General features: G+C 40.9%; 1 protein-coding gene across 1 annotated transcript; it reads left to right on the top strand.

The window, feature by feature from the left end:
* Positions 1 to 557: 557 nt before the first annotated feature.
* Positions 558 to 3938, top strand: Ubqln2 (ubiquilin 2). Its single transcript, XM_059250260.1, has one exon. The coding sequence runs from the start codon at positions 799 to 801 to the stop codon at positions 2743 to 2745; it is 1947 nt and encodes a 648-aa protein (XP_059106243.1). The 5' UTR covers positions 558 to 798; the 3' UTR covers positions 2746 to 3938.
* Positions 3939 to 15788: the final 11850 nt, after the last annotated feature.

Below are 15788 nucleotides of genomic sequence, written 5' to 3'. Positions count from 1 at the left end.
TGAGCTTCACCATGCTTTAGAAGCCTGTTGGCCGTTTTTTCGCCTCTTTTGTAAAATGCTCGCTCCCGCCATGCCTTCCCTTCCCCCACCCGGGTGTTCGTTCTCCCTTTTTGCTTTGTCAGAGTTCTTTACTATTCATTTTTCGTCCTTTGCATGGGATCGGTTCAATTCAGGCTTTCATCCTTTCACTGCCTCCCAGCTTGCGAATCCACATTCTCCATTGGTCTTTCAGCGTCTGCTAAAGAAGCTGCCTCCCTCTTCCTCCTCCTGGCCTCCTCCCTTCCCCCTTGCCTCGCCTCGCCTCGCCTCGCCTCGGTCCCCTGGCTTTCTCTTCCAGCCTCCTTCCTTTTCCTTCTCTTCCCCCTCTCTTTGTTTATTTCTCTCTCCCTCTTTCCCCCCCCTCTGCAGGGCAGGAGTTTTGCGCTCGGCCGAGGGGACCGTCGCTGGGCTGGCGTCGCGTCAGCAGGGGGCGGGGCACGGCCGGGGGCGGGGCGGGGCGGGAGCGCGGGCACCGCAGCTGCAGGAGTTGCTGGGAGTGCGCGCGGGCAGATCACAAGGCGGCGGCGGCGGAGAAGGCCTGTGGACCTGCTCGCTCTGTCCTCGATCGCGGCCTACGCCAAGCCCTGTGCGCATCCGACGACCGGGAACCGCAGCCTCCATTCATCTCTGAGGTACTGTGTTCCGCGCTGCTCGCGGGGCCGCCCAGTTCGCTGCTGCGGCGCCTCCTTCCTTCCTCCTTCCCTCGCGCCCTCTCGCTCGCCAGCGCCTTCCCTGCCAGCCTGCGTCACCGCGGCCGCCATGGCTGAGAACGGCGAGAGCAGCGGCCCCCCGCGCCCCTCCCGCGGCCCTGCTGCGGCCCCAGGCACGGCTCCGGCTCCGGCTCCGGCCGAGCCCAAGATCATCAAAGTCACTGTGAAGACCCCCAAAGAGAAAGAGGAGTTCGCGGTGCCTGAGAATAGCACCGTGCAGCAGTTTAAGGAAGCGATTTCTAAACGCTTCAAATCGCAAACCGATCAGCTCGTGCTGATTTTCGCCGGAAAGATCTTGAAAGATCAAGATACCTTGATCCAGCATGGCATCCATGATGGACTGACTGTTCATCTTGTCATCAAAAGCCAGAACCGCCCTCAGAGCCAGGCCACCACGCAGCCTAGCACTACCGCGGGAACGTGCCCGACCACCACCACCACCACCACGGCGGCGGCGGCGGCGCCGGCGGCGCCAGCGGCGCCCGCGTCGACCACGGCTCCCAGGAGTAACTCCACACCTACTACCACAAATAGCAATCAGTATCCGGCGGGGAGCCTGGGAGGACTTGCTAGCCTTAGCACCCTGGGTTTGAGCTCGACCACCTTCACTGAGCTTCAGAACCAGATGCAGCAGCAGCTCCTGGCCAGCCCTGAGATGATGATCCAAATCATGGAAAATCCCTTTGTTCAGAGCATGCTTTCGAATCCCGATCTGATGAGGCAGCTCATTATGGCCAATCCGCAGATGCAACAATTGATCCAGAGAAACCCAGAAATCAGCCACCTACTGAACAACCCAGATATAATGAGGCAGACTCTGGAAATCGCCAGGAATCCGGCCATGATGCAAGAGATGATGAGAAATCAAGATCTGGCTCTCAGCAATCTCGAAAGCATCCCAGGTGGCTACAATGCTCTGCGGCGCATGTACACTGACATTCAGGAACCCATGCTGAATGCCGCACAGGAGCAGTTTGGGGGTAATCCCTTTGCCACGGTGGGGAGCAGTTCCTCAGGGGAAGGCACCCAGCCTTCCCGCACCGAAAACCGGGATCCGCTGCCCAATCCTTGGGCACCACCGCCAGCTACGCAGAGCTCTCCGACCATCACCACGACCACAAGCAGTGGCAGTGTGCCTGGCAGTCGCTCCAGTGCTAACAGCGCGAACACCATGGCGGCAGCTAATTATGTTGCTACCATCTTCAGCACCCCAGGAATGCAGAGCCTGCTGCAACAGATAACTGAAAATCCCCAGCTGATTCAGAATATGCTGTCTGCACCCTACATGAGAAGCATGATGCAGTCGCTGAGCCAGAATCCAGATCTGGCTGCCCAGATGATGATGAGTAGCCCGCTGTTTGCTGCAAATCCTCAGCTGCAAGAGCAGATGCGTCCGCAGCTCCCGACTTTCCTGCAGCAGATGCAGAATCCCGAAACAATTGCGGCCATGTCAAACCCGAGAGCAATGCAAGCGTTAATGCAGATCCAGCAGGGGCTACAGACACTAGCCACTGAAGCACCTGGCCTCATTCCAAGCTTCGCTCCAGGTGTGGGGGTGGGAGTCCTGGGAACCACCATAACCCCTGTGGGCCCAGCAGTCACTCCCATAGGGCCCATCGGTCCTATAGTTCCTTTCACCCCCATAGGCCCCATCGGGCCTATAGGACCCACTGTTCCTGCAAGCTCGCCTGGCTCCACCGGCACCGGGGTCCCTCCTGCAACCACTGTGACCAGCTCTGTACCTACTGAAACCATAACCCTAACTCCAACATCAGATTCGGGACCCAGCCAGCAGTTCATTCAGCAAATGGTGCAGGCGCTGGCTGGAGCGAATCCTCCCCAGCTGCCGAATCCAGAAGTGAGATTTCAGCAGCAACTGGAACAACTCAACGCCATGGGGTTCTTAAATCGTGAAGCAAACTTGCAGGCCCTAATAGCAACAGGAGGCGACATCAATGCGGCCATTGAGAGGCTGCTGGGCTCTCAGCCATCGTAATTACATTTCTGTACCTTGAAAAAAATGTATCTTATTTTTGATAATGGCTCTTAAATCTTTAAACACACACGAAATCGTGCTTTACTTTTATTTTGATTCTTTTAAATCTGTCTACTTATAAATCTAATACGATGCATTTTAAGGTGGAGTCCCTCCCTTCTTTCCTCGCAGCCCCTCCTCCCGCCACCCTCCCTCCCACCCTCTCCCTTCCCTTCCCTTCCAGCCTGCCCTCTCCCCTCTTTGTTTCCTTCCCTCCCTCCTTCATTCCTTCCTTTTCTTCTTTGGATTTTTTTCTTTCTCTGATTTGAGTGGTGGGGATCAATGCTGTTTCACTCAAAGGTGTTGCATGCAAACACTTCTCTTTATTCTGCATTTATTGTGATTTTTGGAAACAGGTATCAGCCTTCACAGTTGGGTGAACAAGTTCTGTCCTACAGATGTCCAGTTTATTTGCATTTTAAACATTAGCCTATGATAGTAATTTAATGTAGAATGAAGATATTAAAAACAGAAGCAAATTATTTGAAGCTCTCTAATTTGTGGTAAAATAATTGCTTATTGTGACTTTGGCATGTATTTTTGCTAGCAAATGCTGTAAGATTTATACCATTCATTGATCGTTTTTGCTATTATTTGTACACAGTACAGTAAGCACAATTGGAATTGTACATCTAGAAGTATTACCGTAGAAGCTCTGAGCAGAATATGTGTAACCAAAATAAGAGAGAGTATAAGAAATATTCCTGAAGCTAGGTATGTCTCACAATTTTGTAGAATCTTACAGCATATTTGATAAATTTCTCAGTGAAAATGTTGGCTAGGCAAGTTCAGTTAAAATATAGTAGAAATGTTTATCCTGGTTTCTCTAAGTATACATTAATTGTACAGAAAACTTACAGTGTACCATTGTGTCAACAGTTGCAGATTGATTGTATATGACCTTAATCTTTGTGCAGCCTGAAGGATCAGTGTAGTGATGCCAGGAAAGTGCTTTTGACCTAAGAGTTCCTCAGCTTCTCCCATGAAGAGACCCTAATATGCATTTTGATTTGTCATTGGAAATGTACCTTTTACTGGAAGTGTCACGTGATGTTTGCATTACTTTTAACTGCTATGTATAAAGAAAGTGTATCTTTTGACTCTATCAGTTATTTCTCTTGTGCACAGGGAAAAATGCATTAAAATGACTAAAAAAATAAAAAAAAATTAAAAATGGACAAAGCTTTTCTTTTTTGCCTTTTGGCTCTAGAATCACACCTCTAAGGGCTAGCTCTCCCCCACACACACACAAGTATTTTTTTAAGTGTTGCTCTATAGGAGATTATTTTGGCCTGCAGATTAAGATGTCCTAATTATTGCCCCCCAAAGGTTAACCAATTAATAATTAGCATTTCTTCACACACTTGAAATATACATATTCATACTTTGTTCTATGTTGAATTTTCTTTAGTTCCACTGAATTCTGTAGGCCTAGCACACTAGTCTGAGGTGGGAATATGACTTAATATGTTAGGGTATAGCCTCCTAGTGATCATTTTTATATTAAATTTTTCTGATGGTTTTCATGTTTATTTTGTTTTATTTATTTTTCACCAGATGAATGTTACCATTATCAGGCTTCCCCCAGAGCAGTATTTGGGAATTTGGCTGGGTTTATTTTAAGTGGATAAAAATGTGGAAAACTATAGTGTCCCATTGTTTTCTAGATACATATGTTGGTTTATATGGTTTATTTAGTTGGGGTGTGGGGTACTAGCAGTTTTTTTTTTTAAGCAGAATCTCACTGACTAGCTTTATATCCTTTGAGAGAATTTTATTTAAGTCCTGTCTAGTTCCTGATAATTGTGTTCCTGGGTGTTACACTAGGAAGCACATTGTGCTACTAATGGGAGCTTCTAGTGTGTTAATGTCATTTTTATTATACAAAATTTATTTTTAAACATTATTTTGGACTAGAAGTTCACCAAGACCTATTTCATAAAATTCTGGTTGGTCTTTTTGAGTTTTTCCTCGTGTGCTGTGTGCTGTTTCACCAACGGTAAGTTGAATGCCCTCTTTGTCAAATGTATAGCATAGGTACTAATTGTATGTACTGCATATTCTGTAGCAGTACTAAGTAATAAAGATGGGAGCAGCATTTTAGTCGTAAGTTTTTGCTTTCGCCAGAATGTGCTTGCTGCAGCAATTCTGTTTTGTGAAGAAATATTTCTCTGGGAGAAGACCAGTAAGTTTGCAAAATTCTGTAATCTTAATTCCTGGTAAGGCTCATTGTACAGTAAATATTGGCCATAATTATTTCAAATAGTTTCTTTTAAATATACCCAGTAACATCTGGCCCATCCCTGTTTCTCAGAACAACAGCTTAGGAAATGGTGATCTATTATTTCACTGCTATGTGGTACTGGGTTTCTGAGAGCCTCACAGAGATGGCTGAAAATCATCAATTGAAGACTTAATGATGTGAATGATTTTAGAGGTAAATACCCAAACAGGAAGCAGAGAAAATGGCAGTAAGTCTGTCACCACACAATAAGCTGCATGTCAGCTGAGGCCTGGCTAAGACAATTAAACAGATACATTTGTAACATCCAAGGAACAGAGAATCCCTGAGCCTTGCCAAGTGTATATTTAAAAAAATACACTGTTTCATTCTAGAAAAGATCTGTGTCTTTATGAAATCTATCATTCCCCCCCACTTTTTTAGTTTATTAATTTAAAAAAAAGCCTTTATGTTGGCCTCACTTTAAATTACTTTTAGCTGTTATTCCTCTTATGTGATATATTTCCTATTATTTTATTGCAAGTTTTTTTTAATAGTCTGTTTTTATTTGGGGTTCTTTTTATCTATTGAACAATGTAGTCACTTAATCATTATTGAATCAAGAAGTTATAGCCTGAATTGCTTGCTATCCCTCTGTTCAGTTACTGGGAGTCACCCTCTCCTGAAATGTTCTGAGTGACAAATGCCTGTAATGCAGTATGTGCTAATGAGGTGGGAGCTTAAGGCAGCAGCAGTCCCAGCTGGACAACTTCACCATCCAGAGAACTTCATCACCCAGAAAACTGCTCATTTGGCCTCTGCTTCTTGTATACACAGCTATATATACTTCTTCCATTTATGGTGAGTGGGGACAGGTAGTAGGGACATATACATAATACTAACAAATCCTGTTGGTTCATCCAAAGGGACTCTAGCTTCTGGTGCAGACCTCCATGTTATTTCAGAAACCATGATAAAGAGATCATAGTGGGTTCTGGAGAGATGGCTCAGCGGTTAGGAGCACTGGCTGCTCTTCCAGAGGATATGGGTTCAATTCCCAGCACCCACAGGGCAAGCTCATAACTGTCTGTAACTCCAGTTTCAGATGATCTGTCATCCTCACACAGACATATATGCAATGTGCATGAAATAAAAAATAAAAAGACGCAAACAAAACAAAACAAAACAAAACAAAACAAAACAAAACCTGGTGTTTGGTTATGGTTGACCCTGCCCTCTTACAGAAGGTAGTATGCTTTAAATTGTGTCAAAATAGGAGCAAAATGGAGTAATTGTTATCAGGGCCTAGTATAGGGATCAGACATGTGACCCATGTCACACATTTACAAAGTGATTCCAATCTAGACTTGACATTATCCTCAAATAATTATAAACTCCAGCCAAATAGCTAGAGTTACCTAACAAAAGATGTTTAGCATAAATCTTAATTTAATACAAGTAAAAAGTTTAAGTGCTAGTAAGTTTGACATTTCTGGATTGCTATTGTTTTCTTCTAGAAAATACTGGGAGGCGTAAATAAGACAGAAGTCACACTGCCTTCATTCAGGTCTGTTTTCCTCGTCCAGTCCTTGTCCTTTAATCTAGAAAGTCATTAGGGGTTCGTGCCATGAGGTTTGAACTTGTCAGGGTATCACAGAACTTCCTAAGGCTAGGGGTGTCCTTTAATATGACCCTAGCAATTTTATATTTCCCAGAAATTCCTTGAGAGTTCTGTTGCCCTTTTTGACAGGATTTGCTCAGTTTGTGTTTCTATCACTTTTGTCAGTTTGTTCGAGGAAGAATATGAAATAGGAACCTGTTCTTATAAAGCTGTCTTCCCAGAAATCTGCTGGGACACTTGAGGGAAAAGCAATTTGATGAAAATAAAAAGGAGAAACATGATTTGGCAGACCTCAAGCAGCAGACAGACCATACACAAGAAGGAGCAAATTTTATCAAGTGAGATCGATGTTTGCCTAGGCTTTAGAATTTGGGGTTCGACGCCCCCGGCCCCCAAGATTTTGTAAAAGCTCTTTTAACCCGCCGGGCAGCAGTGGTACATGCCTTTAATCCCAGCACTCAGGTGGATCTCTGTGAGTTTGAGACCAGCCTGGTCTACAGAGTGAGATCCAAGACAGGTAGACTGTTACACAGAGAAACCCTGTCTCAGAAAAAACAAACAAACAAACAAACAAACAAACAAACAAAAAAAACTCTTTTAACCAACCAACAAAGTTAAAGGTTTATAAAATCCAGCCTTTGAAAAAGAGGTTCCCCCCCCCAACATCCAATGGCAATAGTATTCAATAACAGGAATTGAATTGAAGCATATAACCTCAACTGTATCTGAGCACAGACAGGCTGGAGGCTTTTTAAGATAACACATTCAAAAATCCAACTTCAAACTTAGACCACAGGCTGGGGTAATGGCTCAATGGGTAAGAGCACTTGCTCTGTAATTATGAGGCCCTGAGCTGGAATCCCCGGCATTTACCTAAAAAGTGAGGAATTGGTGTGTGTGCCTATAACCCTAGCAATGTGGGCTGGAGACATCCCCAAAGCTTGCTAGCAAACCAGTCTGTCCCAAAGGTCAGCTTCTGTTTCAGTGAGAGGCCTTTTCTCAAAGCAATAAGGCAGAAAGCAATAGCAAAACAAACAACAACAACAAAAACAAAAAAACAAACAAACAAAAAACAACCCCCCAAAACACCTGATGCCCTGCTCTGGCCTCTACAGGCTTATGTGCACCTGCACACTCATGTGTATACATCACACACAAGACACACACACACACACACACACACACACACACACACACACACACAGACAGAGAGAGAGAGAGAGACTTAATGGGCTAATGTGTATATTAGCAAACTTCAGCTAATTTCAGGAAAATATTCTATAATTAACTATCAAAAGAATTACCAATGAGCAGGATAAACAAGAAATGATGTTCTACCTTAACATGGATTTCACAATACCATCTTGTCATACGGTTAATTTCTCTGTTACATTGGAATAGCAATAATCCCTAGCAAGGTCATTGCTATGTTCAATTATCATAACGACTTTATAAGATAGCATCATTTTTATGTTCCTTGGTTTACAGATAAGGCTAGATAACTTTTGAAGGTTATACTGCTATCAAGTGTCAAATTCAAGACTTGAACCAATTCTGAGATTCCAGAACATTTTCCTAACTAGTTCAGTATCCTGCACCGTGTCAGGTCTATTATTCTATAAATCTATTTATCTGTCGTAGATATTGTATAGTTCTGTATCAGGTGGCCTGGTGTTGTTCAGTAGGCACATTATCTCTTGTTAAATAAATACATCTTCGCTGCTATTTACCCTGGAACAGGTTACATAAAAATGCACACATGAGAACCAACTTTGTCATAAATGAAAAAGCAATTTAGAGCCCTGCCTTTCTGACATTTGAGTTAAGACAATATTTGAAACTGCTTTTTAATAACATCTGTTTACAGTGGCCTAATACATGTGGTATATCTGAAGTTGGCAATCACTTGGGCCGCTTGTGCTACAGCTGCTCTGGAGGATATCTGCCTGACGGCGAGCTGCCTCCAGAGATCTCAGGAGACAAGAGCAGTTGTGTACCTCACTGAGGCATTTGACAGTTCCTTAAAATATCCTTGAGAATAGAATCGAGCATGGCCTAGATCAGTGGTTCTCAACCTGTGGGTCACGATCCCTTTGGGGGTCTAAACACCCTTTCACGGGGGTTGCATATCAGATGTCCCACATATCAGAGACTTACATTATAATACATAGCAGTTGCAAAATTACAGTTATGAAGTAGCAACGAAAATAATTTTTTATGGTTCAGGGTCACCACAAATGAGGAATTGTATTAAAGGGTCGCAGCATTAGGAAGATTGAGGATAATAGCTGGAGTGTAGATGGGCAGTACTTTGGACTGAGTGCGTTCAAAAGTGTGCCAATCAATGCTGATAGAGATTTCCCATTCCATTGCAGATGTACACAGAAGGCAGAGTAAATGTAGGTTAATGTTACTAACAAGAATCAAAGAGAGGCTGGAGGAAGGTTGAACCTAGTAGAATTAAGAAAAACAGGATCTAATATGAATTGCTATTCATTTCAGAATTGAGCCACCAAGAGTAGGTGATTATGTAGCTTGAGAGTGTCATATGTGAAGAAGATTCTGGTTTTTGTTTACTATTAAGTTCAACATGAGCTAACGGTGTGAAGTTACAATGCATACACATGTAATGAAATTGTAGACTTCGTTAGAAGAGGCATGGTGCCCAGAACAAAGAAAGAATGTTTTGTTCTGTACTTGATAGTTTATGTGGGAGACAGGGTCATATCAGAGTGCTACAATTAAGATGTACATAGATAACCTGGAAAGATGGTAAGTGGTTTACAAACAGACACAACAATTATTGAAAAAGATCAGGAATGCTTTCATCTCAAGAGATTGTGGGTAGCTTCAAGTAATGGAAGGCTTGCCATGCAGGAGAGCAGTAACATTTACTTGGAGTACCTCCAGAGGGCAGATTAATTCAGATGAAACAAGGAACCTGAAATTTGGCTTGCTGTTAGGGACTTTGTAGCAGTTAATCAAAGATACCTTCCAAGCAAGGTCTGTTTAAGCAGAAGCCCACTTTGTTGAAATGGTCAAGAAAGGTTTCATGTATCATGTACAACTCTGGAATAGAGAATCTCCAAGATTCTTAGCAAAGCTGATGTTCTCCTTGTGGACTTCTCAGCGTCTCAGTGGATCTGGAATGAAAGTTGTTCTTGGACCGGGTCATGTTACAAATATCTGCATTTCATAGTTTACTAGATGGCAATGTAAAAGTAAGATGTATTACCTTTGTTGATATATATGATTTAGGTAAACTTATTACCCATTTTCATTGAAATTCTGGATGTGAGAAAAGGACCTAAACTGCACATTCTTAACCTGAACGTCACAAATGCTGAGAGTTTAAGAGTAGGATACGGGAGGGGCTACTTAGGTTGAAGGACTGTGGTTGGAGGGTTGTGTGTGTGTGTGTGGGGGGGGGGTGTGTGGGTGTCTGACCTAATCTTCTTGATGATATTCCCATATCTTCTCTCATTTGCAGTGATGCTTAAGGTGGTGGAGGAAGAAGACACTGAGAACGGAATGTAAGCTATTATGGCAGAAGGCATTTTAAAAATTCCACATATAGTTCCTTGGTTACAGTGATCCATTTAGAGAATAAAAACTGTCTTTTCCTTACATGACATCAAAATTATTACATGAAATCACATTAAGATTCTAAGTCACTATGCGTTGCCCTAGGATATATATATTTTTTTCTTTTTTAGGACAGGGCTTCTCTGTAGCCTTGGCTATCTTGGAACTCGCTCTGTAGAGCAGGCTGGCCTTGAACTCAGAGATCTGTCTGCCTCTGCCTCCCGAGTGCTGAATTAAAAGTGTGCGCCACCACTGTCAGACTAGGATTCTAAAGGGCCTGGAAAAGGATATCCTAGAATTAGTAACAAGACTGGCATTCACATCACATTCCCCTTACTTGAGGAATATGAATTGAATCTCAAGTATTTGCATGAGAGAGAGAGAGAGAGAGAGAGAGAGAGAGAGTGTGTGTGTGTGTGTGTGTGTGTGTGTGTGTGTGTGTGTGTGTGTGTCTGTGTATGATGGCTCATTCAGTTTCCTGTGCATATTTGTATTGATGAACTACCCTGATACACTTCCCCTATAAGTTTGACTTTCTGTATGAGCCTTGACCTGGGTGACCCTTATGTTACTAGAAGCCATAAGGAAATGGTCTTGCCAATCCTTCACTCTATACTTTGCCCATGTTCATAAATATATCCCTGTATGTAAATGACTTCAGCTTCTTGGATTTCCTTTTACATAAATGACTTCAAATGGTTTTCAATTTGCAGTGAAAATGTTAGCATAGTATACTATAGAGTTCCCATAAATTTTGTACCCAATTTCCCTCTATTATTGTAATTTGACATTGATTGGTGTGGTGTATGTATTATAACTAATGAAGCAAGTTGGTAAATTATTATTCAGTTCACATTTAGTTCAGATTTCCTTAGCTTTTACCTAATGTCTTTCATCCAGGCTCCACATTCTATTTATTCATTGCATCTCATTAGAGCTCCTCCTGACTGTGACAGCGTCTCAGTCTTTCCTTGTTTCTGATGATCCTGATAGACTTGAGGAGTACTGGCCAGTTACTTTCTCTAATGTTCCTATTCAAACTTGCCTGACATTTTTCTTGTGTTTATGGATTTTTTTAAAACGACTATCACAAAGGTAGAGTACCATTTTGATCATGTCAGATCAAGCATGCACTGTTAATATGACTTCTTCCTATTGCTATTGACCTCGATCACGTTGCTGGAGGATACTAGCGTGTTAATATTATCCACTGTGAAGTTATTCTCTTCCATCCTTTCCATAGTGTACTCTTGGAGGAGTTTGCCATGTGCAGCCCATATAATGATTTGTCTCCTTGAGGGTGGAGTGTCTACAGAATTTATTTAGAGTTCTTCTTAAAATAGGATTTCTCTCCCTGCCACAATTTACTTATATTTATATATTGGATTATAACCCAATACTATATTTTGTTGCTTAAATCCTTCGACTTTGGCCATTGGGTGCTTTTTGAAGTCTACCCCTAGTCTCAAATACCATTATTTGAACATTATTTACTTTTTGACACTACGAGATTCTCAGAGGTCACATTGAATATTTCTTGGCTCAATTCTCTAAAGAGCCCTGGTTCCATTTTCTATAGATTTTCATTAAAAGTCAAGATCTGGATTTTAAATGTGCTTATTGCTACTGGGGTACATCAAGTCTGGAGCTTTTCAGCTGACAAATCAAAGAAACATGCATATCTTTGACCTGTCTATACACACAGTTCTGAAGTTTTCTTAAATACAAAATCATCTGTGTCTCTATTAAGGTAATCATGAGATCTTACTGATGTTTTATGTCTAATCTGTTGTCCAAAGGGCCACATTATTCATCCAAGCCTGTGCCTTTACCTATTTATAATCTCTTGTTGTAACAGTGAGGAACCTGAGTTCTACCCTTTGCTATCTTTTCACTTAATTATTTCATTCCAGTATACATTTTTAGATGTATCAGAAGTGTTAACCTATAATGTCATGGGAAACAGCTTTATCAAATAAAGTTGAATACTTTGGTGTAATTTGATTTACCACTAACACCACGGACTCCATTTTATCTCCCAAGTTACTTAAGTCAGCACCTTTATTTCTGCATTCTTCAGTGAAATTCTTTTATGCAGTGTGTGTGTGTGTGTGTGTGTGTGTGTGTGTGTGTTGTGTGCACAAATGTGTGCAAGGGCGTGCATACCATTATCCATTAGCAGAGGCCGGAGGAAGAAGTTAGGTGCTTGGCTCTATCATTTTTTCGTTCTTTCCCTTATTTCTTTGAGACAGTGTCTCTCACTGTACTGGGAAGGATGGCAGCCAGCAAGCTCTAATGATCTTTTTGTCTCTGTCTCTCACAACACTGGGGTTACAGGCACATACACACTCACATCCTGCTTTTTATGTCAGTTCTGGAGATTTGAACTCAAATCCTCATGCTTGGACAGCAAGCCCTCTTACATATTGAGCCATCTCCCATGCCTATTTTATACATTCATATATAATTACATTGTTTTGAAATATTTTATATTATATCCATAGGACCCCTCAATCTCTTACGTAATTTATAAAAGTTTAATATACATGAATCTTCTCTCTTCTAGAAAATTCTTTGGGTTTTGACAAATGAATACTGTCATGCATATATAATTATGTTATCATATAATATAGTTAAATTGCCTTAAAAAACTCCCCTGTGCTTCATCTATTCAATACTCTAAACCTCTGGAAAGCACTGAACTTTTATTACCACTATGGTTTTGATTTTTCCAAAAGGCATGTATTTGGAACCATACAGTATATAAACTGCCTAGAATGACTTGTTTGATGTAGTAATTTGCTAAGAATCTGTCATGGGTTTTTACTTATGGGATAGGGACAATATTTCATTTCATTGGTAAACCCCAATTTGTTTATCTTACCTCCTAAGGACAGCACTTCTAGCTTTGGTGATTATGAGTACAACTGCTATAAAATTCACATGCCATTTTCCAAATTCATGTTTCCCTCTAACCTTTGAAAAAAGTAAATTATTAAATCTGTAAATAGACCTCTGAGAATGAAACCTATACTTTGCACGATTAACATGTTCCAATAATACAATAATGAGTACTAAGAATATGTACTCATAAAATCAATTTAAAATGTAAAATATAATGAAGAAAAAAGAACTCTCATAACCAGAGATGGTTACTATTACAAATTTGGTGTTTTCTGTACTGTTATGTATTTTAATATACATATTTTAAAACATGATGATGCTATAAGGAAAGCATTTTATTGTTCCTTTGACTTTATATTACAGACATATTTTTCTTTTATTCCCAAAATTCACTTCATGAAAAGTGAAGTTAAAGATGGCATATGCTTATTATGAAAAGAATTCAGAATTATGTAAAGATAAAAGCTCTTTTCCGATCCATAGTATAAAGGAATGATGGGGAGACAGTAACAGTTTCACAATGTACATGTATGATTTTTCTAAGTCAGCAAATATATATTTTTCTTATTCTTTTAAATTAAAAATATTTCAATGTGCACTACATTCCAATATCTGAATATGCTACATTCATTAATATTGATTAACAAATCTTTAGGTTCAGTTTCTTTATAAACACCTCTCTACTATATGTGTTAATTTAACTTTGATCATTTCCTTCAATTACTTTTAAATTATATTCATCAAAGTAGAATTGCTGTGTGGTGGTATTGTGTTCCCCAAAATATTGTGTACCTTAATAAACTTATCTGGGGTCAGAGAACAGAAAAGCCACAAGATACTTAGGCTAGAAAATGTTAGCACACGCCTTTAATCCTAGCATTCCAGAAACAGAAATCCCTCTGGATCTCTATGAGTTCAAGGCCGCATTGGAAACAACCAGGCATGGTGACTCACACGCCTTTAATCCCAGAAAGTGAGCCTTTAATCCCAGGGAGTGGTGGTAGAAAGCAGAAAGGTATATAAGGCGTGAGGACCAGAAACTAGAAGCATTTGGCTGGTTAAGCATTTGGCTGGTTAAGCTTTTAGACTTCTAGCAGCAGTTCAGCTGAGAGCCATTGAGATGAGGACACAGAAGCTTCCAGTCTGAGGAAACAAGACCAGCTGAGGAATTGGCAAGGTGAGATAGCTGTGGCTTGTTCTGTCTCTCTGATCTACCAGCATTGACCCCAATAACTGGCCTCAGGTTTGATTTTATTAATAAGAACTTTTAAAATTCGTGCTACATTGCTGAGCAAAAACATTCACACAGTTAAAACATAAATGCCACCAGTTTGCACCCCAGAAAGGCTGTACCTAATTGAGATCTCTAACAAAGAAGAAAACTTTCCATTTCTTTCTCAATATTGTCTCAGTCTCAACCTGTGACATTTAATATATGAAAAGTACATATTTGCTGTTTTACTCTGCATGTTTGGATGATGAATGGAGTTAACATTTTCCTACATGCTTAATGACAATTTCCTTTTTTCTTATATGAATGGCTGCTTATAATCAGTTTATATTCCCACTAGATTAGTTTTCCTCACATTAATACAGAGAAATCTTCATATGTTAAGTATGTTAGTTCTTTGTCCCACACTCTGTCTGCATAACTTGTTTTTCCCAATGTATCATTTGCCTTAACTTTGTGTAAAATTGCCCTCTTGTTTTATTTTTGTTGTTATAACTCTGCCTGAGACTGGATGACAGAGACATATGTAATTCATAGTTTTAGAGATGAGAAGTCCAGGGTTGGGCACTGTATTGGGGCAGAGCTGTGCACAGGGGCAGGTGGGGGCACATGGAAGAAGCAGCCACTTCCATGGCAACTAATCTAGTCTCACAAGAGTGAGAATTTTCTCATTCCCGTGAGAATGAACCCAGTACTTTGACAGTGGAATTAGTTCTTTCATGTTTGGTGTTTAAGACCCAAAGACCTCTTAAAGGTCTCATCAGCTCTCAACACTCTTATATTGGGAAGCAAATTTTATTTTGCATGTTTTATAGGTTATAAGCCATATTGATTTTTTTCCAGGACAGGGTTTCTCTGTGTAGTTTTGGTGCTTGTCCTAGATCTGGCTCTGTAGACCAGGTTGGCCTTGAACTCACAGAGATCCGCCTGGCTCTGCCTCCTGAGTGCAGGGATTAAAGGCGTGTGCCATCACCACTTGGCCATTATAAGCCATATTGAAATCATGGCAGTTTCTGATTTGTTTTCTATATTCTTTTAATAAACAAATCTCCTAGTCTCTTGATTTAGATTTTATTATAACATGAGAACCATTCTTCTACATTTTAGTTTAATATCTTTTCACATTTCAAGTTTTGTTTCATCTGGATTTTGCTTTTATATATGCTTGGGGATAGGAAACTGCCATTATGAATGGATAGTTAATTTTCCTAACATCATTTTATGAATAGATTAATCCAGTGGTTCTCAACCTTCCTAATTGTGCAACCCTTTAATACAGTTCCTCATGGTATGGTGACCTCCAACCATAAAATTATTTCATTGCTACTTTATAACTATAATTTTGCTACTGTTATGAATCATAATGTAAATATCGGATATGCAGGATATCCGCTATGTGACCCCCAAAGAGTTGTGACCCACAGTTTGAGAACCACTGGCTT

Source organism: Peromyscus eremicus, chromosome X (genome assembly GCF_949786415.1).
Source record: "Peromyscus eremicus chromosome X, PerEre_H2_v1, whole genome shotgun sequence".
Lineage (NCBI taxonomy): Eukaryota > Metazoa > Chordata > Mammalia > Rodentia > Cricetidae > Peromyscus > Peromyscus eremicus.
This window is presented reverse-complemented; position numbering and strand designations above follow the sequence as displayed.

Coding starts and splice junctions, on each gene's coding strand:
- Ubqln2 (XM_059250260.1), top strand. CDS start 799: ATGGCTGAGAACGGCGAGAGCAGCGGCCCCCCGCGCCCCTCCCGCGGC.